The sequence below is a fragment of the Camellia sinensis genome, chromosome 1 (assembly GCF_055761805.1).
Source record: "Camellia sinensis isolate YWXY chromosome 1, ASM5576180v1, whole genome shotgun sequence".
Lineage (NCBI taxonomy): Eukaryota > Viridiplantae > Streptophyta > Magnoliopsida > Ericales > Theaceae > Camellia > Camellia sinensis.
The window spans coordinates 98,633,453-98,654,032 of NC_138961.1; the positions used below are offsets into that span (position 1 = coordinate 98,633,453).

At 39.7% G+C, this 20,580-nt stretch overlaps 1 protein-coding gene across 1 annotated transcript; it reads right to left on the minus strand.

Moving 5' to 3' along the window:
- Positions 1–18,528: 18,528 nt before the first annotated feature.
- LOC145807804 (uncharacterized) lies at positions 18,529–20,580 on the minus strand. Its single transcript, XM_082906749.1, has 3 exons — positions 20,098–20,580; positions 19,679–19,926; positions 18,529–19,156 (listed from the first exon to the last, which is right to left on the minus strand). The coding sequence occupies exons 1-3, from the start codon at positions 20,578–20,580 to the stop codon at positions 18,529–18,531; spliced, it is 1,359 nt and encodes a 452-aa protein (XP_082762875.1).

Sequence of the window (20,580 nt, forward strand, 5' to 3'; positions counted from 1 at the left end):
TTAATTAATTAGTTTCATACTTACCTAATCTAAAGTTAATTAAGTGTATATATATTGAAGCTAGTCCTAGAGACATAAGCTACAACTCAAAAACAAATTGTGCTGGAGAAGAAATCAAGAGAAAAAGAAAAAGTTCAAGCTTGGAGGAAGAAAACTTAGGGAAATTGGAGGAATTGAAGGGATAACTCAAAATTAAAGTTTAAGGTATGTAGTTCAACCAGAATTCTTGTAGACAACTCATCAATTGTTTGAATTCAAGAACTAATTTGAGGGTTTAACATATAATTTCTAGGAAATTGAGTTTGTATGTTTGATTGAACTAGGGCCAAGAATATGAGCTTTAATTCTTTGAATATGCTAAGCTTGGGTTCAATTTTGAGAATTATACACGAATTGAGCTATATAATTTACATGCAACAAGATTATGTGAACGATTCATCCATGCAAGAGTGTATATAAATGAGTTTGAAGCTTAAATTATGGAATTCTAGAATTCATGGAAATTAAGAGTTAGATTTTGAAACTTATAAAAGTTTTGATTCAATTGATTTGAAATTAAACTTCATTCATGTATATTTTTCATGTTTGATGAAGTTTTTGTACACGTTTTGAACACCAAATTTTCAAAGGCATACACTGGTTGAACTTTTGGATTGCTCAAAATTACCCAGAACCGCATGTGCGACTATGAGCCCTGCACGTGCGGAATATTGACCAAAACAGGGGCGAGGCTACTGCTTTTATTGCACGTTCAGCACCTTTTTCACTTGTGAATAGGGGCTTCCACATGTGTGTAAAACAGTGGAACACAACTTAGTTTTCTGATTACCGTTTCGACCTTCCGAATATGTTTATGAACTCATATTGACCCTTCGGGAAATTGAAAGACATTTACAAACCCACTTGAATTAATTTACATACATAAAGAAAAGTTTAAGTAAATGAATGTTCCATTTTATCGCATTCATATGATTGGGTTATGTAGGTCATTTGCTCAAGGGGACATTGCAAGATCCAACTCGCTGTGAGTAATAATTTGTAAAGATATGTTCTAAGTATTTATTTTCAAATAATATGAATGTTATATTTTTCTGAAATTGTGTTTTGCTCTGAATGAATGAGTTTCAATGAATTTCGTATGAATGATATATGAATGATATGTGGGCCCGAGATCGTTTTGCTCTATCCATGATATAATGGACCTAAGGTCATTCCATTTTATCTATGATATGATTGGACTTGTGGTTGTTCTGAACAATTATTATATATGTTAGACTAGATGTCGTTTCGTATGATTGGACCTGAGGTTGTTTTGTATGATTGAACCTGAGGTTGTTTCGCTTTATATTGGACCCGAGGTCGTTCTGCTAAATTGGATATGAATAGGGCTGCAAATGAACCAAACTGTTCATGAACAAGCTCGACTCATTAAGGGCTCGGCTCAGCTCGGCTCGATTCATTTAGTAAACGAGCTAAGCTCGTGCTCGACTATTAGGCTCGTTTAGTAAACGAGCCAATCTTGAGCTCGCATAAGCTCGGCTCGTTTATCTTTATTTAACTTATATAATAAACATATTATTTATTTATTAAATAATATATAAATATATATAAATAATAGTATAAATACATTATTCATATATTAAATAATATAAATAAAAATTTTTATTTAAACAATATAAATAATATTTTAAAAAAAAATTATCGAGTCAAGCCGAGCCGAGCCGAACCGAACCGAGTCAAGCTCGAGCCCAGTTCCTTATCGAGCTGAGCTCTCGAGCTCGATAAGTAAACGAGCCGAGTGCGAACTCAGCAAAGCTTGGTTCGACTCCATTCGTTTGCAGTCCTAGATATGAACAATCCTATTGAATGTTTTATTTTAGAAAGCTTTTGATTTAAAGATAAAATGCTTTGATCTTCTTTAAATTCAAACACATTCATTAACCCCTTTACATTGCTATTACTCATTGAGCTTTGCTCACCCCTTTCCCCCATATGTATGTTGGTGAGTAGCGTGGAGATCAACCGTAAAGTCAACCCGAAGAATTATTTTTAGGATCATGGAGTGTTGTGCCTCTGAGTTGAGGCTTTTGGTGTTTTTATGTTTAAGTTTTTGGTTTTTATTAAGTTGAATTTTGGAAGTGTAAACTTAATGTTTGAAGTTACTTAATGTATATAAGTTAAGTATGGGTTCAATACTATATATGAGAATGCTTAATCTTGATCATGTATGCACTACTCATTACTCAATGAACTTTATTTAATGTTAATTTGCTTCCGTTTTAGACCCTTTTAGATTAAATATTTTGTATTATGTTTGAGGTTGTAGGTAATCAAGTGATTACTGGCCAGTTATGATCCAAACCTCTAGAGGAGGGTTTGGGTCATGACAGTTCAATTGCTTCAAATGTGGTCAGTTGGGTCACAAGTCTTCAGTTTGCCCACAGAGAGGAGGAGGGCAACAGTCTTCACCGTCTTTAGCTTATCCTTAGAGCCAAAGTCAGAGGAGGGGTCAGTCACCTACCTGTTATCAATGTGGGCAGTCGGCACACTTGTGGAGGTTTTTTCCTCTGTCTAGTGGCACAGCTGGTGTGTATGGTTCAAGGTAGACACAAAGCCATCAACCAGCATAGTGAGCACAGGGGCCAACCAAGGAGCCATGTCAGCTCAATCCGTGTATCAGGCCTATGCTCCAAGGGGAGAGCAGGTAGATGAAAGGCCATTAGAGCGTGTGTATTTTGTTACACGTTGGATCAGTTGCCAGCACCTTTCGCAGTGAAAGGTAACTTTTTGTTGTTCAATTCCATTACCAATGTGTTGATTGATACAGGTGCATCTCATTCATTTACATCATTTTTTTTTTTTTTTTGCATCCACTTGGGGTTTGGAGTTTGAGTTGTTGGAGTCTTCTCTATTGGTTGAGACACCTACTAGGGATACGGTGTCATTGGGTCAAGTATGCCGCTCCTGTGAGATTGAGGTCGTGGATCGTCGATTCTCTTTCGATTTTATTGTTCTTAATATGCTTGCTTTCAACGTAATTTTGGGTATAGATCGGTTGACTCAAGCTAGGTTTGGCATCCCCTAAAAAAGCCAAAAAGTCAAAAAGTCACTATCCTATTTAAGTCACAACATCTTATTTAAGTCACATTACCCTTCTAACACATCACTTCAAACCCAACCCATATTTCATAAAAAGTCAAAAAGTGCACTTATTTAGAACATCCCAAATAACCCCTAAGGCTTCGATAGATTGCCATCGTAGGAGGGTATCTATGTGTACGCCATTAGGAGAGTGCTTCTATTTTATCTATGATTGGGGTGTTAGTCATATTCCTCTATTGTATGACCTTCAGGGTTGAGTAGAGTTGAGTTTTCCTTTTGCCATCATGGTAGCTGATAAGGGTAGAATAATTTGGGATGAATTGCCTAGAGTACTTCAAGAATACCCGGATGTTTTTTCAAAGGATCTCACAGAGTTGCCACCGCATAGAGAGATTGAGTTCTCAATTGACTTAGCGCCTGACACGGCTCCAATTTCCATGGCACCGTATATGTTTGAACTAGCCGAGTTGTGTGAGTTGAAGGTGCAACTTTAGGATTTGTTAGATAAGGACTTCATTCATCCCAGTCCATCAACTTAAAGAGCACCAGCTCTCTTTGCTAAGAAGAAAGATGGCGTATTGCGATTGTGCATCAATTATCAGAAGTTGAATCGGGTAACTGTCAAGAACAAGTACCCATTACCGTGAAAAGATAATTTTTTTGAACAGTTGAAGGGGTCGCATTGTTTTTCTAAGATCGATTTAAGATCGGGTATTGTAGACAACCCATTTTTGACCGTCCTCAAGACTTGGACGTCATCATTCTGAACACTCGATGATCATCCCTGTTCGTGTTCGTCTTGAGTTCTCGGAGGTTTCGGCTACGCGTCTTGCCTCAAGACCTCTCGACTTGTTTGTTTTGTGTTTGGTTTTACATCAAACACTTATTGTTTTGCTTCTGACGGTGGGAAATAGCTTGTAGGCCATCCCCACACCTCACCGGCCATGGCTTGAGGCCATCGTCCTTGTTTCCTTGCCACCGGCCATTGGTGATGGCCGGTCGGCACTATTGATGGTCGGTCGGCATTGTGTTTGGTCGGCCGGCCACTGTTTTTGATCAATTGGCCACTTTTCCTGGCCGAGACCTTTTCTTGAGGGAGCTTGACCCTTTTGAACCTTTTTTTTAGCTTCTTGAGGAAGCTTGAACCTTTTTAGCTTCTCCAAGAAGTTTGAACCTTTTTTAGCTTCTCCAATAAGCTTGATCCTTTTTTTAGCTTCTCCAAGAAGCTTGAACCTTTTGACCCTTTGTCTAGCTTCTCCAAGAAGCTTGACCCTTTTTTAGCTTCTCCAAGAAGCTTGACCCTTTTTTTTAGCTTCTTGAAGAAGCTTGAACCTCTTGACCCCTTTGTCTAGCTTCTCCAAGAAGCTTGGCCCTTTTGCTCCAATCTTCTAAGAGAAGCTTGGCCTTTTTGCTCAAAGCTTCAAAGAGAAGCTTTGCCCCCTTGGTTTTTCTATAAAAAGAGGGCCTCTCCTCCCATTTAGAGGGTTAGAAAATCTGATATATAAGATATATATATATATCACTCTCTCTATATATCTCCCTCTCTCTCTACCTTTGGGTGGGTTAGAGGGTCCAAAAGGGTCTTGTTCTTGGCCAATTGCACACCACTTCATAGCCACACACACCCATCATAACTTGGAGGTTCTTGGAGCTCATTTTCAAAGGCCAAGGGACTGGTTTTTGAGACCTAAAGGCTGCTGGTTCTTGCTGGTCTTCAAAGGTAACTTCATACCCTCTTTATTCCTCGTTTTTGCACACACTTTTAGCCTATCTTGCAAGCTGTTTTGGGCTTTGTCATAAACTGAAAAAAGTCTTATTTTGAGCCCCTTTTGAAGTTTGTTTAAGACTAATTTTGTGTTTGGGGTCATTTACCCCCTCTTAGGCCTTGTTTGGCCCCATTTTTGTGTGATTTTGGTGAGCTCCGGGACCACCTTGTTTGGGCCTCCTCACCACTGAAATCTTGAGGGATTTTAGTGGTGAGGATGGTGGTTTGAGGTCCTAAGAAGGAGAGGGGTGACCCTCTCCCTTGTTGCCTTGTTTGTTGCCCTTTTTGGACTTCCAAAGGGGCTCCTATTTGCATGCTTCCAAGCCTTGTTTCAAGCATTTTTCAGTGGATTTTAGGACTCCCATAAGCCATTTCCAGAGTTGGTTTGGTCTTGTTGAATGTCCTTATTGCATGTGTAGAGTAACCCTCTTGTTGGCCTGTCAAAGGAACACCCCATTCTAGCATGTGTGGACCTTGTTTTCATGGGTTTTTTGGGCTTATTTGACATACCATGTTACTGCTTTGGGCTGGTTTGGTGACCTCTCTTGTGCTTCATTTACATGTAGTGTAAACCATGTTTACTAGCCTATGTTGCATGTTGTTTTGGCCCTTCATGTTAGCACTTTTTGGCCATGTTTTGGACTGCCTTAGCACTTTTTTCATGCCTCATGGTCGAATAATGCTTGTTATGCATGCTTGTAGTGCAATGCCCATGCCTAGCTTTGAGTTTTGAAGCTTCTTACATGCTTAAATGGTAGTGTTTTCATGTTTTGGGGTCATTTTGGAGTCATTTGGTATGCCATTTCAGATCTGGAACATGCACCATTGTATGCCATATTTCCTCCTTGCCATGTTTTGGTAGAGTTGCATTTTTGTGCCTTAAGCTTGGTTAATGCATTGTGCATGCATTCCATGTATTTTGTTGCCTCACTTGCATCATTGTGGCCACTGTTTTGGACCTAGTAGAGAGCTATCCAAATTAGTTTAAGATCATCCCTTTGGCATGTTGTTGCATGCTATACATGTTTGTATGTTTAAGTACTTAGTCTATTAAAATGTTGTATGTTTAAGTGCCATTGCATTTGGAATGCTTCTTGTGTTGAGTTGCTTTGCATATTTACATGTGTTATGCCTTTCATGTTGTTGCATGTGTGTCATTAACATTGATGTTATATGCCTTGCATGCTTACTTGTTTAGTTCATGGCCTATTGCACATGGTTTTGTTGTTTGCATGATCATGTTGCACACTTAGCTCACATGCCTAGGTTGCATTACATTGGCATGCATACTTCGCCTCTTGAATTGAGTATGATAGAGGTTGAGTTCATTGTTTGTTTATGTGCATTTCATTCCACATTGAAATTGCACACTTTGGTTCTTTGGGCCATCACGCATTGAAATACACGATTGGTGGTCCGAGAATCAAGTACCATACTCCTTTGAGCCATAAACATGATAAGGAGTGTGGTTGGTGCAAACATTGCTTGAAATGCATTGCCATGCCATGTTTTGCCCTCTGCTGCTGTCAAAACAGATTCTGCAGGAAGATTTGGCCGACCGGCCATATGCAGTGCCGACGGCCATCCATCCATGGCCGATATCTCAATCAGAGGCCGGTGGTCATTCTCCATGGCCGGTGGCAAATCCCCTTAGCCAGTGATGTTCCGAAGCATTCAGAGAAGCAACCCTGGGACTTGTGCAGTCTTCAGAGGAGGATAACAGTCAAAGTGGAGGCAACTTGTGCATGGCTGTGACTTTCCGAGCGGAACCGCGCATACATTGCATGGGGCCCTCTTCCTAAGGTTGTTTACTGTTTTCCTAGATTAGCTAATTTGCTTAACTAGTTAACGGACTGTAATAATTAGTTAGCTCGTAGTTAATTAATTGTATTATTCTTTTGGTCCCTCCGAGCGAGGGCGAATTTGTAATAAGTGTGGGTGCGTGTGTGCATGTCTTCCAATCCCCACTTCTTTCTCCCTTTTACTTACCTGCTTTCGATGGTTAGTATTAGGGCATATTTAATTTAGCATACCTTATGCTATGCATGCGTGCATCCATACATTTGTCTTGCATGTATCGGGCTCGGCGCATCATACTAACTGCATTGTACTTCAATTCCAAGTTGAATACGTGTTAGTTGTATCATCATCATATTCCATCTTAGAATAGCCGAGCCTGTCTAGATTGCATCTTTGCATGTGTTGCACTAGCCATTTTTAACATGAACTAGGATCATGCATGTGATTACTAACTAGTTTCTGTTTTGGCTTGGAGTACTCTATAAGTTCTATGCTTTAGCATCCTTGCATGCGTGTGAGTGTTGCCATGACAGCATGATCACCATGAGGCTAGCTGCTTATGTGATATAACTGCTTGAATTCCTGTGGATGGAGGTTGAATTACCTAAATTGGAATAATGCATTAAAACTGTGAGTTTTAAGCCCACTAGATAGTGGCAAAAACCATCTTTTCTAAAGCCTACTTGAGGGTGGCAAAACTTGCATTTTAGCCTACTTGCGAGTAGCAAACCATTTTCAAAACAAACATGCAATGTTTTGTTCCAATTTAGGCGATTTGGTCTATACTTGTTTGTTGTGCGCATAACATAGTAATTCTAGGCTAATAATCGGTATAAGAACGTATAACGTTTTCAAAAATGAATATCATAATTAGTAGAGGCCGATCTTCGGATCGGGCGAGAGGGGTTGCTCATAGCTGACCTTCTCCAATCGTACCCAAGTTCCCGAGCCAAGGCAACTTTGGTGATGACGGACACGTGGCCTTTGGCACCAAGTCAGGGTTTCCTAAATTTCCCAAAAATAAAATATTTAGGTGGCGACTCTGTATCTGGCAAAGCAGTCCATGTTTGGCACTTCTTTTCAAAATCTGTTTTCTCAAAATGATTTGCCGAATTTGGACTCTTTGGTTCAGATTTAGAACCGTGACACAAATTGAGTCCGAACTGTAGCACGAAGGCCTCACACGGGCGTGTCTACAGGTATCACCAGTTGAGGGTGAAGAAGAAGGATATTTAGAAAACGACATTCTGCACGTGGTATGGCCATTACGAGTTCTTAGTGATGCCTTTTGGGTTGACCAATGTGCTGGCTTCATTTATGGACTTGATAAATCAAGTCTTCCATGAGTTCTTAGATCGATTCGTGGTTGTCTTCATCGACAACATTATAGTCTACTCACCCTCCTAGGAGGAACAGGAGAAACACTTGCAAATTATACTTGAGTTGCTTAGAGTACATCAGTTATATGCCAAGTTTGGGAAGTGTGAGTTTTGGCTCAGCGAAGTTAAGTTCCTAGGCCATGTGGTGTCAAGAAAAGGAGTGACCGTGGATTCATCTAAGATAGATGCAGTGCAAGATTCGGAACAACCTAAGAATGCCTTTGAAATTCAGAATTTCTTAAGCTTAACCGGGTACTACCGACACTTTGCGAAAGATTTCTTTAGACTGGCCTCACCATTGACTAGATTGACAAGCAAAGGGGTTAGATTTGTGTGGAGTGAGACTTGTGAAAATTCATTTCAAGAAATTAAGGTTAGACTCAACACTGCTCTAGTTTTCATTATTCCAGAGAGGAGTTTGGGTTATTCGGTTTATTGTGATGCGTCTCGAGAAGGTTTAGGATTTGTATTGATGTAAGAGGGGAAGGTAGTAGTTTATGATTCACGACAGCTAAAAACACAGGAGAGAAACTATCCCACTCACGACCTAAAGTTAGTGGCAATGATTTTCGCCTAAGAATTTGGAGGCATTACCTATACTTGGAGAGATTTGAAATATTTTCCGATCACAAAAGTTTGAAGTATTTATTCTCACATAATGACTTCAATTTAAGACAGATGAAGTCGTTGGAGTTTATTGAGGATTACGATTTTGAGTTGCATTATCATCTGGGGAAGGCCAACGTAGTGGCCAATGCATTGAGTAGGAAGTCCGTAAGTAGTGTAGCTAGCATTGCCATCCCGGAGTGGGAGATGCTGCGTGCTATTGGCGAGTTTGACTTACACCTAGGCGAATTCGTTGAGTTGGCCACCTTATTGACCGTAGTTGCATAACCTACCTTAGTTAGCCGAGTTTTAGAAGCACAACATTGTGATCACGAAGAAAAGACTAGCCGAGGTAAGATCTCCACTGGAAATAAGGAGAAGGGTTTGAACACTCATTTAGATTTGAGTGTAGGATATTTAGACCAAATTTATGCGCCAAAATCTTGTAGAGAGGAGATACTCTGAAAGTTCTACCATTCACGCTTTGCGGTATGCTCGGAAGGCAGAAAGATGTATCACGGCCTTAGTTGCCAGTTTTGGTAGAGGTGGATAAAGAGAGATGTAGCTTTGTTTGTTTCAAGGTGCCTTACTTGTCAACAAGTGAAGGCCGAGCATCAGCAACCAACGGGTTTATTACAACCTTTACCTTTAGCCGAGTGGAAGTGGGAACATGTCACGATAGATTTTGTTATGGGTCTTCCGACGACTTAACGAGGTAATGATATCGTATGGGTAGTAATCAATCGGTTAACCAAATCTACACACTTTATACCTATGCGTAGTGCGACTTCACAGGGTCCTAGTGACTATTGGTTCGGATAGGGATCCACGTTTTACGGCTCAGTTGTGGTAGAGACTACAAGGTACCTTGCGCACTAAGTTGACCTTCAGTACAGCCCATCATTCTTAAATTGATGAGCAGTCTGAGCGCACCATTCAAATGTTAGAGGACATGCTTCGGGCTTGCGTTCTCGATTTTATGGGGTCGTGGGAGAGGCACTTACCTTTGGTGGAATTTGCCTATAATAATAGCTTTCAGGCAAGTATTAGTATGGCACCACCTTTTGAGGCCTTGCATGGCCGACCGTGTAGATCTCCTATGTGTTGGGCCAAGGTGGGTGATGCACCTATCTTAGGTCCAGAGTTAGTCCGGGAAATGACAGAAAAGATTGCGCTTATTCATAAGAGGTTGGTTTCGACTCAAAGTCACCAGAAGAGCTATGCCAACCGTAAAATGCGGCCTTTGTCTTTTGAGATGGGGGATCATGTGTTTATGAAAATATCACCGAGACAGCGTTTGATGAGATTCAGGAAGAGTGGGAAGTTGTCTTCTAGATTTATTATGTCTTTTGAGATTCTAGAGCGGATTGACGAGGTAGCTTATCGGTTGGCCTTGTTGCCTCAACATTTCGAGGTTCATAACATGTTTCATATTTGTATGCTTCATAAATATGAGCTTAATCCTTTGTCTATGCTAGATTGGACCGAGTTAAAGGTAGATGAGGATGTCTCTTACAAAGAGAGGTTAGTTCGAGTGTTATATACTCGGGATCAAGCCTTGAGGGGAAAGACTATCCCATTGGTCAAGTGTTATAGCGATACCATAGAGTTGAGGAAGCGACTTGGGAGCGTGAGGCGGAAGTTAGTGAGAAGTATCCAGACCTATTTGATGATATTTGAGACTTGTATTGAAAATTTTATTCGTGTTGTAATATGTAAACATTGTAAATATTTTGGAACCTTGAATTGTTATGTTTTGTATTGAAGGACTTTGTTTTATCATTATTACTAATGTGGATGATTAATGGAATAAAATCCGATGGTAATTGGTTTGAATTAAATTGCAGGGATGAAATTTCTTAATGGAGAAGATTATAAAGGTTCGGGTTTAGACTCGACCAATTTCATGTTCTTAGATTCGGGATTTCATACCTTTAATTGTTGTTCATGCCCTTTATCATCTTATTGGTAGTTGAGTTGAGTTGTTGGTCGTGTTTGGAATAGGTTGGGAGTTAGTTTTGAAAAGGTTTTACTATCCAGTTTTCTTTTTGTTCGCTTGAGCGGTGTTTTAGCAGCTCGAGCAGTCTTTGAGATCTCCTATTATTTTTGCAGGTCTGCAAAAAAAATTTTAAGTATGATATCTTCGCTCGAGCGATTTCTATAGTCTATCAAACTTTTGGGAGGGGGTCATTATATGCTCGAGTGGTGTTTTTATCACTCAAGGATCTCACTTATTGTGTTTAATGCTCTAGCGGTGTTTTGGCCGCTCGAGCGGTCTGTACATAAATCAGTTTGAGAACAGGGGTTTTTAAATCATTTTTTAATTTCGCTCACTCTCTAAAACACTCATAACCCTAATTTTTTCACTCTCTCTCTCTCTCTCTCTCTCTCTCTAGTTCTTACCTTAAAACCTCCAATACTTTTTCATCCAATGATTTCTCAACCATAACTCCTTTGAGAAAAAGGTAGAGCTCATCGAAAGGTTTGTCTCAATCGAAGAGGATCTTGCTTTTGACTCCATCAAACTTCAACTCTTGTTTTCTTCCTCTTTCTAAACTTGAGGTATGGATTTATTCAACTTTTAGTATGATTCTTAGCTTAGTTATTTGGTCTTTAAAAAGGTTAGTGATTTGGGAATTTTGATGAAATCTAGGGTTTGATTTTGAAATGTAAAAAAGGGGTTTTTCGAATAAATTCTTGAGAAATGTTGTAGAATATTGTTGGGTTGTATGGGAAATTCTTTCTTTAAATGTGATTTTGAAAATAAATGAGGTTTTGTTTGAAAAATAATTGATGTTTGATTTATGAAAAAATAGGAAACGATGTTAGGGCTTGAAAAGATATGAAAAATGTATCTATTGATAATGAGAGTGGAACTGAGTATATTACTGCTCCTATTATAAAATTTATGAGAATTTATCTGTTGTTAAAAAATTATCTGTCGAATAAAAATATCTATTTAAGGCTATCGGTGGAGAATAGCTTTGATTGTTGTAGAAATTGCATGAGGATTAAATTAAATTACAATTAAATACTCATACATCTTGGATCGAACATTGTTTCATACTTGAACATTAAAAATGTATTATTTTTTTAGAAAAGAGGTATATACCTTGGTAAATCTAGTTAGAAGGTTTGGCTGTGGTTTATATTGTTGGCCGATGTGTCCTTGGTGAAAGTCCAGAAACTCGCGTAGTCAGATGCCAATCCTTCCAATTAGTACTAGTAAAATGGCTTAAGTAGTGCTTGTATAGCCTACTGGCAGACACGTACCTAGAGATTCCTAGTGTTTTGTATCCATTGCCCTATTTTCTGATATAAAAGTGTATTTTCATGAATTGAAATATAATAATGATGGCATTGTATTGTTTTGAGATAGAAAAATATAATGTTTGGTAAATGACATGTATATACATTCACTTTATGACTTCGTTAAGTTTCATACATGGTGTTAATGTATTCCTATTGGACATTAGCTCATCCTACGTGGAAAACAACTTTCAGGTGCTAATGATATGCGTCCACCAAGGACATAGATTGGGAGGACGTGGAGCCGAGAGCTTCTTTTGTTTCTTTTGTGTACTTGTTTTGGTATAAGCCTTAGGCTTTATATGTATTGAGTTTAACTCGCTTTTGTTGTACCCAAGCATTGGCTTGGAAAAATATAGCCATTAAGGCATAGATATATCTATACGTCCTTGTTTTTCAAATTCATTTACTCAAGTCATATGCTATAGATTCATGATCTAGGATTAATGAATGTATATTTGCATATGTCACCTTTTGTACGAGCAATGAGAAATAATGAAAGGGGTGTAATTGTGTAAGTTATACTATTCTGGGAATATTATGAATGCGGGTTATTGCTTTTATTTTGGGGCATTACCGGCAAGAAGTCGGGGGGTGGAGTGGTAAATATCTCGATATCATGGATGTGTCCTAGTTTTTCGCACGCGGCCTTCTAGCCAGTCTGGAAGAAGATGTCCTTGGTAGTATCAATCTACTTGGCATAGCTTTCATTAGCCTCGTTAAAGCCCTTATCTTCTGCATCTTTCACTGCAGCGTCCTTTTCTTTTTTCAACTTCTCTAGCTCAGCCAACGCAACATCCTCTTTTTCTTGGCATCATCTACTTGGCTGAGGAGTCGTGTATTGTCAACATAGGCCATTTCCAAGGAAGACTAAGAACGACCTAACTCAGTTTCAAGCTTTTTTATGCGGTCGTTGTTCTCATGCACTTTCGGCCTCAGTTTTACCAAGTACTCCATGGTCACATGGGATTTTTAAACGGTCTACAATAAAAACAAGAGTTAATAAAGGAGGTCAAGCAAAAAGTTAGAAAGTATGATCAATTGAGGCATTACCCTAGTTATAAATTTCACCACAGATTTGATAACCCAGGTGTTAGGGATGTGGCTGCACTTCTGCATGTCAACTGGTAGAAGTAAGGCCTTTGAAAGCTTATAGCCAAGCAAGTGTTCCTTATTCTTGGCAATGGAGTTTGCCTCAGTAATAACCTTACCTCGGTGTGTGAGGGTTGGTTTCCAGGCAAGGGCAGGGGCAAATAACCGGCTGCTCGGTGCTCAGCTCAGTCGTAAGATCCACAGACATATTAGATGCACGGGTCCTCTTGCTTGCCCGGCGGGACTCTGTGCTGATTGATTGAACCGCGGTAGAGGCCAGAGCTAGCACGGTTCCTAAATCTTGCTTGCCCATTTGACCTGGTGAAGTAGTTAAAGTGGTGGTTGTTTTCTTGGATGTGGCAAGCATCAAATTCTTAATTTGGTTTCTTTTGGCCAAGTCTTCTTTGTTGGTTAGGCGGATCAGGGGTACGTTAGGAAGAGTCGGATTTGATAGAGGAAAAGACTCAAACAAGAAGTCTGTTACCTTGCTTTCGGGGGGAGCGAAACAACGATAGTTCAGTTCATAGCCTAGGAGGTCATGGCAGTCGTGCTGCTTATACTTTAGCACGACCCTAATTGCGTTTTCGTTAGGTTGTGAATATTGATTCTAGAGTTGGCTCAGATATGCAAAATGAGACAACAGTTAGCTTAGTGAAATGGATGAAAGATTTGGTTTGTTCGATTTTGGAACTGTTCGTCTTACCTACTTTGCCTTTATTGTGGTTAATGTACTAACCCAGTTATATCAGTGATTTCCTAATTGTTGTTTACCAGAGGAAGTCGTCGTTGCGTAGGTTCTTGTCCTGTGTTGATTACTAGACATTCACGGCCTCTCTTGATTTTTAAGTACCAATAAAACCCATCGTTTGTGCAGTCGAGCGTATATTAGCCAAATATCTCAGCTAAATCGAGGTTATGATTTAGTCAGTGGTTAAATTCGGCTACTTCGTTCATAATTTGAAAAGTGTTGGTGGATGCTTGTGGGGTGCAGAGCCTGCTCTACATTAGGAATTCACAAATTAGGGGTTACACGAGGAAACGAAGACCCCCCGTCTACAATGTATAGCATTGTGAAGGGGCAGGCTCTAGTTCTACCCTAGTATAGGATTCTCTTTTTATCCAATTTGAAGTGGACGTCATCCGAGATGGCATAGTCTCTTTGAAATTTAGCTATTGCATCTGACATAGATAGTAAGAAGTGATACCAACCCATGGAGCTTGGTTAATTTATTAACTTCGGTGGATATTCATGTGCTGTCAGCCCAACTGTGTATGGCTGGCCTAGCTAAGCGATGCTTGCTTATTCTAAAAAAGCCGTTCAATGTGTTGGTGTGCCTCGTCAATCCTAGGATTCTGTATGGTGAAAAATTAAGAGTTATTAGGTGAGCAAGGTTTTAGCTCTGTCGCTTGCTTAAGTGGGGTTTTAACTCGATCATTCAATGGAGCTAGGTTTTAGCTCAGCTTAAAGGTGTTGCTCAGTTCAACATTAATTAAACTCCTTGCAAATAGCAATTTCGTTCGGTTGGGTTATGTTTTCAAATCAAGAGTGAAGTTTTTGCTCGATTTAGCCCAAATTCTTTGGTATTCATCTCAGAAAGTGGACTGTACATTGGAAAATAGTGGATTAAATGTTGTTTAAACATTTAACTTAGTCTCAAATCTCGTTTTACCCAGATTTTGTGACACCCCAAATGTTTAATTAATTTTAACACCAACTTATTTTCTAGCTTTCATTCTGCCTCCGCATCCGTGCCCCCACTTAATTTGTTAAAATTAGAATTAATAAGCAAGTTGTGATTCTAGTCCTAAGCAACCAGGGTTGGATCGTGATGGATTTCATTAGTTATTTGTGCCACAATATTGTTTTTGGAGGGTAATTAACGAGATGGTGGACCCCGAACACTAAGAACACGATGTGTCAACATGAAAAAATAAGAAAGTGGGAAGAACTTATGATTTGAAGTGTTGAACTAAGATTCAATTGGTGAAAGGGCTACCGTGGTAAAGGTGACTTAATTAATGCAAGAAAATGGTTGGATCTTGGTTTGAAAGCTGCAAGGATGGAAATAGGAGCTCTGGTTTTTAGGGTTTCTGAGGAAGAAGAAGTGTGAAGGATGGGTCTATATGTCACAACCCAGAAACCCGCCCCTAAAGGTTTGGGCATGACCTAAGCAAAAACTGACATAAAAACTGATGTACACACCGTACGGGGCCTTATCGGAAGCATAAAATATTAATATAACATAATTACAAGCATACTCCATTGAGCTACTCCTAATATGCCAGGATCTCATGCATTACATACACCATCAAAAGCGGATAAAGTTTAAAACTATATCCTTGAATATCGTGTACAAACACATACATTTACCGTCCTAGCCCAATAATTGGGCATAACAAAAGGAATATGAGAGTTATGTACAACGTCCATAGGTGGCTCTCAAAAAGTAGACCTGTATCTTAGCAGCTTCCCAAAAATAAATGGCCTGGTGTAGTGCCTGGACGTGTAAAGGTTGACAAAAGGGACAGCGTCGAAGTTAGGACTGACCCCCTGACTGGTAACCTACAAAAACAGACATAATGGAGAGTGAACCGGGCTCAATGAGCAGTAATACATAAAGAAAGACATCCGACTTGAAGCTTAAATACATCAATACATAAAAAGATGCAGCATGCACATGATTTGTCTGATTCTGCGTTTAGCTCATAATTACCCTAGGCCTATTCCCGTGACATAAGCATGTGGCTATAAGCCCTTGAAACATGCTGGCACGAAGCCCTTGAACATATGGCACGAGGCCCTTGTATTACACTTGAAACTTGTGGCGCGAGGCCCTTGAAAATGCACTTGAAACTTGTGGCACATGGCCCTTGAAAATGCACTTGAAACTTGTGGCACATGGCCCTTGAAAATGCACTTGAAACTTGTGGCACTTGGCCCTTGTAAATGCACTTGAAACTTGTGAATGCTTTTCTTTACATGCTTTAACACCAACATATCTTAAACATGCATAAGTACATTACATACTTGAGACATGAACATAATTGCCTTACATGCCTTGAAACATTGACATGATTATATAACATTACATAGGTACTACTACTTACAGTGTTGAGGTGGCGTGTTGCTTCCTTCTGGAATGTGCCCTGCACAGAATTAATACATTAGTTTCTTTTTTATAAAGCATTTCCTGAGTCTTACACCTTTCATGCTTACAACCGCTTTAAAATCATCTGTAAAATATTCTAAAAATACCAGAGAAGCAAGCACTCAAAACTGAACAAACATTTAATTTTTCCTGAAAATGAGTCCCCCGCTCGAGCGCCACTTTTGCCGCTCGAGCGGACTGTAAAATACACAAAACTGCTAAGAGGTGGTTTTTCCCGCTCGAGTGGGCTTTCCGCCGCTCGAGCGGACCAAGCGGATTCTGCAAATTCTGAACCTCCATTCGAGTCCCAACCTGGTATTCACTCCATTTTTACATGCAACCTAAGGTTAGGTTAATGCAATATTCCCACCTAACATCACTATAACATGGATTCTACCTTGAGTATAGTAAATTAACCAAGATTAGAAGCTTCAACAAACCATCTCTCTCCCTAATTCCATTCTTGGATTCAAGTTCTTCATATCCTTGAAACATAACACATGATATATGCATAATTCCATGAAGTGATGATAGAAAACCATAGATTGAAGTATACTTTCATACCACACCCAATCTAGATGCCTAAGCAACCAATTAAGAGAAACCCTCATTAATCAAGCATGAATTAGACATGAATCAAACATACACATCAATTACAAACTCTAAGTGGCCCATAACAAGAAGGATTTGAGCTTACCTTGAATTCAATCCTACACCTCTAACAATTTTGCCAAGCTTTCTTGTTGAATCCCTTCTCCCCCGATTTCTCCTCTTTTTTTCCCTCAAAATGGTATTCTCGTTTGTTTTTTATCAAGGCTCCTAAAGTCTTAGATATATATATATATATATATAAGTAAGGCATATAAGACAAAAATGAATCGTTTAATCTTTCCAAAATTAAAATTTCGCGAACATGCTTAATATTACCTAAAAATTATGCTGATTACGGATATATAATCAATTTCAGCTAATTAAGCTGTTAAGGCTTCCAATTTCTAATTCAAACGTGTTAATGGTGACAGATAGTTTCCTTGTGAGACAGATAGACATTCATAGACATGGATTTCACTTCCTTAATCATAATTTTTTTTCACGGAACTACACAGTAAGCATTTAAAAGTACCAATCGAGGACTAAGAATATAACAGAAATCATGTGCGAGGGTCGGGTTATTACACTCTCCCCCCCTTAAATAAGTTTGGTCCTCCAAACTTAGGTTACCTTAGGGTTGGAACAGGTGTGGGTATTGATGTTGCATTTCTTCTTCTCTTTCCCATGTTGTGTCGATCCCGTAATGTTCTTGCCACTCAACTTTTACCACTGGAATCTCACGGGTTCGTAATTGTTTTACTTGTCGGTCTAAAATGCGAATTGGTCTTTCCTCATAAATCAACTTGTCGTTCAACTCAATTTGATGGTAGTCAATAACATGTGACGGATCCGGAAGGTACCCACGAAGCATAGAGACATGAAACACGTTATGCACTTGACTCATATGTGGTGGAAGGGAAACTCGGTAAGCTACCGGACCCACTTTTTCCAGAATTTGAAAAGGACCGACATATCGGGGTGTCAACTTACCTTTCTTTCCGAATCTTGGGTGCCCTTTCATCGGAGTGACTTTCACGAAAACATAGCTATCCACGTCAAATTCCAAATCTCTCCGTCGGTTATCAGCATAGCTTTTCTGCCTACTTTGAGCAGTTTTCAATCTTTCCCGAATAACGTGAACTTTTTCAGTGGTCAACTGAACAATTTCAGGCCCTAATAAGGATTTATCTCCAACTTCAGCCCAACACACGGGAGAACGGCATGGTCTTCCATACAAAGCTTCATAAGGTGCCATGTCTATGCTCGAATGGTAACTATTATTATACGCAAATTCTATCAACGGGAGATGGGTTTCCCAACTGTCTCGAAAATCTAGTACACACATTCGGAGCATATCCTTAAGGGTCTGTATCGTCCTCTAGGATTGACTGTCGGTCTGAGGGTGGAAAGCCGTGCTGAACTTTAATTCTGTACCCATTGCTTCCTGCAAGCTTTGCCAGAATCTAGAAACAAACTTAGGATCTCTGTCTGACACAATTGAGACCGGAACACCATGAAGCCTCACAATTTCATTTACATAAATCTCTGCTAATTTATCTGCATTATACTGAGTTTTTACTGGCAGAAAGTGGGCGGACTTAGTTAATCGGTCCACAATGACCCAAATTGAATTCATACCTCGAGGAGTCCGTGGCAACCCCATAACAAAATCCATAGTCAAATGTTCCCATTTCCATTCTGGGATGGGAAGAGGTTGCAATAATCCGGCAGGTCTTTAATGCTCCGCTTTTACTTGTTGGAATTGCAAACACTTAGAAACAAACTCCGCAATCTCCTTCTTCATACTTGGCCACCAAAAATTCTGCTTTAAATCTCGGTACATTTTAGTACTCCCTGGATGCATTGAGAATCTTGAGGTATGTGCGTCTTCCATCAATTTTTGTTTAAGACTCATCACATTGGGAACACATAGTCGGTTTTGAAATTTGAGCACTGAATCTACCACACCGAATCCCGGTTTTGGTTTTGTTTCGAACTCATCATGTATCTTCCTCAAAGTTTCATCTTCCATTTGGTGCACTTTAATCTCTTCAAGTAAGGTTGGTTGTGCTACTATCGTTGCTATTAGGGCTTTTTGACCATGTAACACAAGGTTCAATTCCACCTTATCCAATTCAATTGCCAAGTCCTTTTGTCTTGTAACCATACTTGCCATATCTGCCAAAATCCCCATATTTTTCCGACTGAGCGCATCTGCAACTGTGTTGGCTTTACTAGGATGATAATGAATCTTCAGGTCATAATCTTTCAAAAGTTCCAACCACCGTCGTTGCAGCATATTTAATTCTTTCTGAGTAAAAAGATACTGGAGACTTTTATGATCAGTGTATACCTCACAGGTGCTACCATACAAATAATGTCTCCATATCTTTAAAGCAAAGACTACTGCTGCTAACTCCAGATCATGCGTGGGATAATTCTTCTCATGGAGTTTCAGCTGTCTAGATGCATAGGCGATGACTCTTCCGTTTTGCATAAGTACGCAACCAAGCCCTTTGTGCGAAGCGTCACTGTAGATTACAAATCCTTCTGTACCGGATGGTAAGGCCAAAACTGGTGTTGTTGTCAACCTTGTCTTCAATTCCTGGAAAGCAGATTCTCGTTCCTCTGACCATTCGAATGCAACTCCCTTTCGTATTAGTTGTGTAAGTGGCACAGCAATTTTAGAAAAATCTTGAACAAATCTCCTGTAATAACCAGCTAACCCCATAAAACTACGCACCTCAGTCACATCAGTGGGAGTTGGCCAATTTACGATTGCCTCAATCTTGTGTGGATCCACAGAAACTCCTTCCTTCGTAATGATATGCCCCAGAAATGCCACTTCTAGTAGCCAGAATTCACATTTCTTCAGCTTTGCATACAATTTCTTTTCCCGGAGGGTTTGAAGGATCACCCGAAGATGATTCTCATGAGCATCTGCATTCTTCGAATAGATGAGAATATCATCAATAAAGACCACTACAAAGTCATCCAAATAGGGCTTGAAAACGCGGTTCATCAAATCCATGAAAGCTGCTGGCGCGTTAGTAACTCCGAATGGCATAACCAAAAATTCATAATGACCGTACCGGGTTCGAAAAGCTGTCTTCTCAATATCATCAGCCTTGACCTTTAATTGATGGTACCCAGACCGTAGATCAATCTTGGAAAAGACTTGTGCCCCCTGCAGCTGGTCAAATAGGTCATCAATCCTTGGTAATGGATACTTATTCTTGATTGTGACTTTATTAAGTTCCCTATAGTCAATACAAAGCCGGAGTGTTCCATCCTTCTTATTTACAAACAGAACCGGTGCACCCCACGGAGACACACTCGGACGAACGAACCCCTTGTCCAATAAATCTTGCAACTGCACTTTCAATTCCTTCATCTCAACTGGCAACATTCTAAACGAAGCCTTTGATATGGGTTGAGTTCCCGGTGCTACTTCAATGGTAAACTCAATTTCACGGTCTATCAACTGCCCTGGTAATTCTTCAGGAAAGACGTTCGGAAATTCACACACAATTGGGATCATGTCAACAGTTCCATTCACTATTTGTCCCTCCAAAACACTGCATAAATACCCCTGACACCCCTTTTGAATTAATTTACATGCCTTTGCTGCCGAGATCAAATAAGGTGGAGAAATTACACCATGCCCCTGTAAGGTAGACTCTAATTGTCCCAGAGGGTGGAAACTGACTCGTTTAGTTAGACAATCTATAGTTGCACCGTATTCACCCAACCAATCCATTCCCAGAATAATATCAAAATAAGTCAT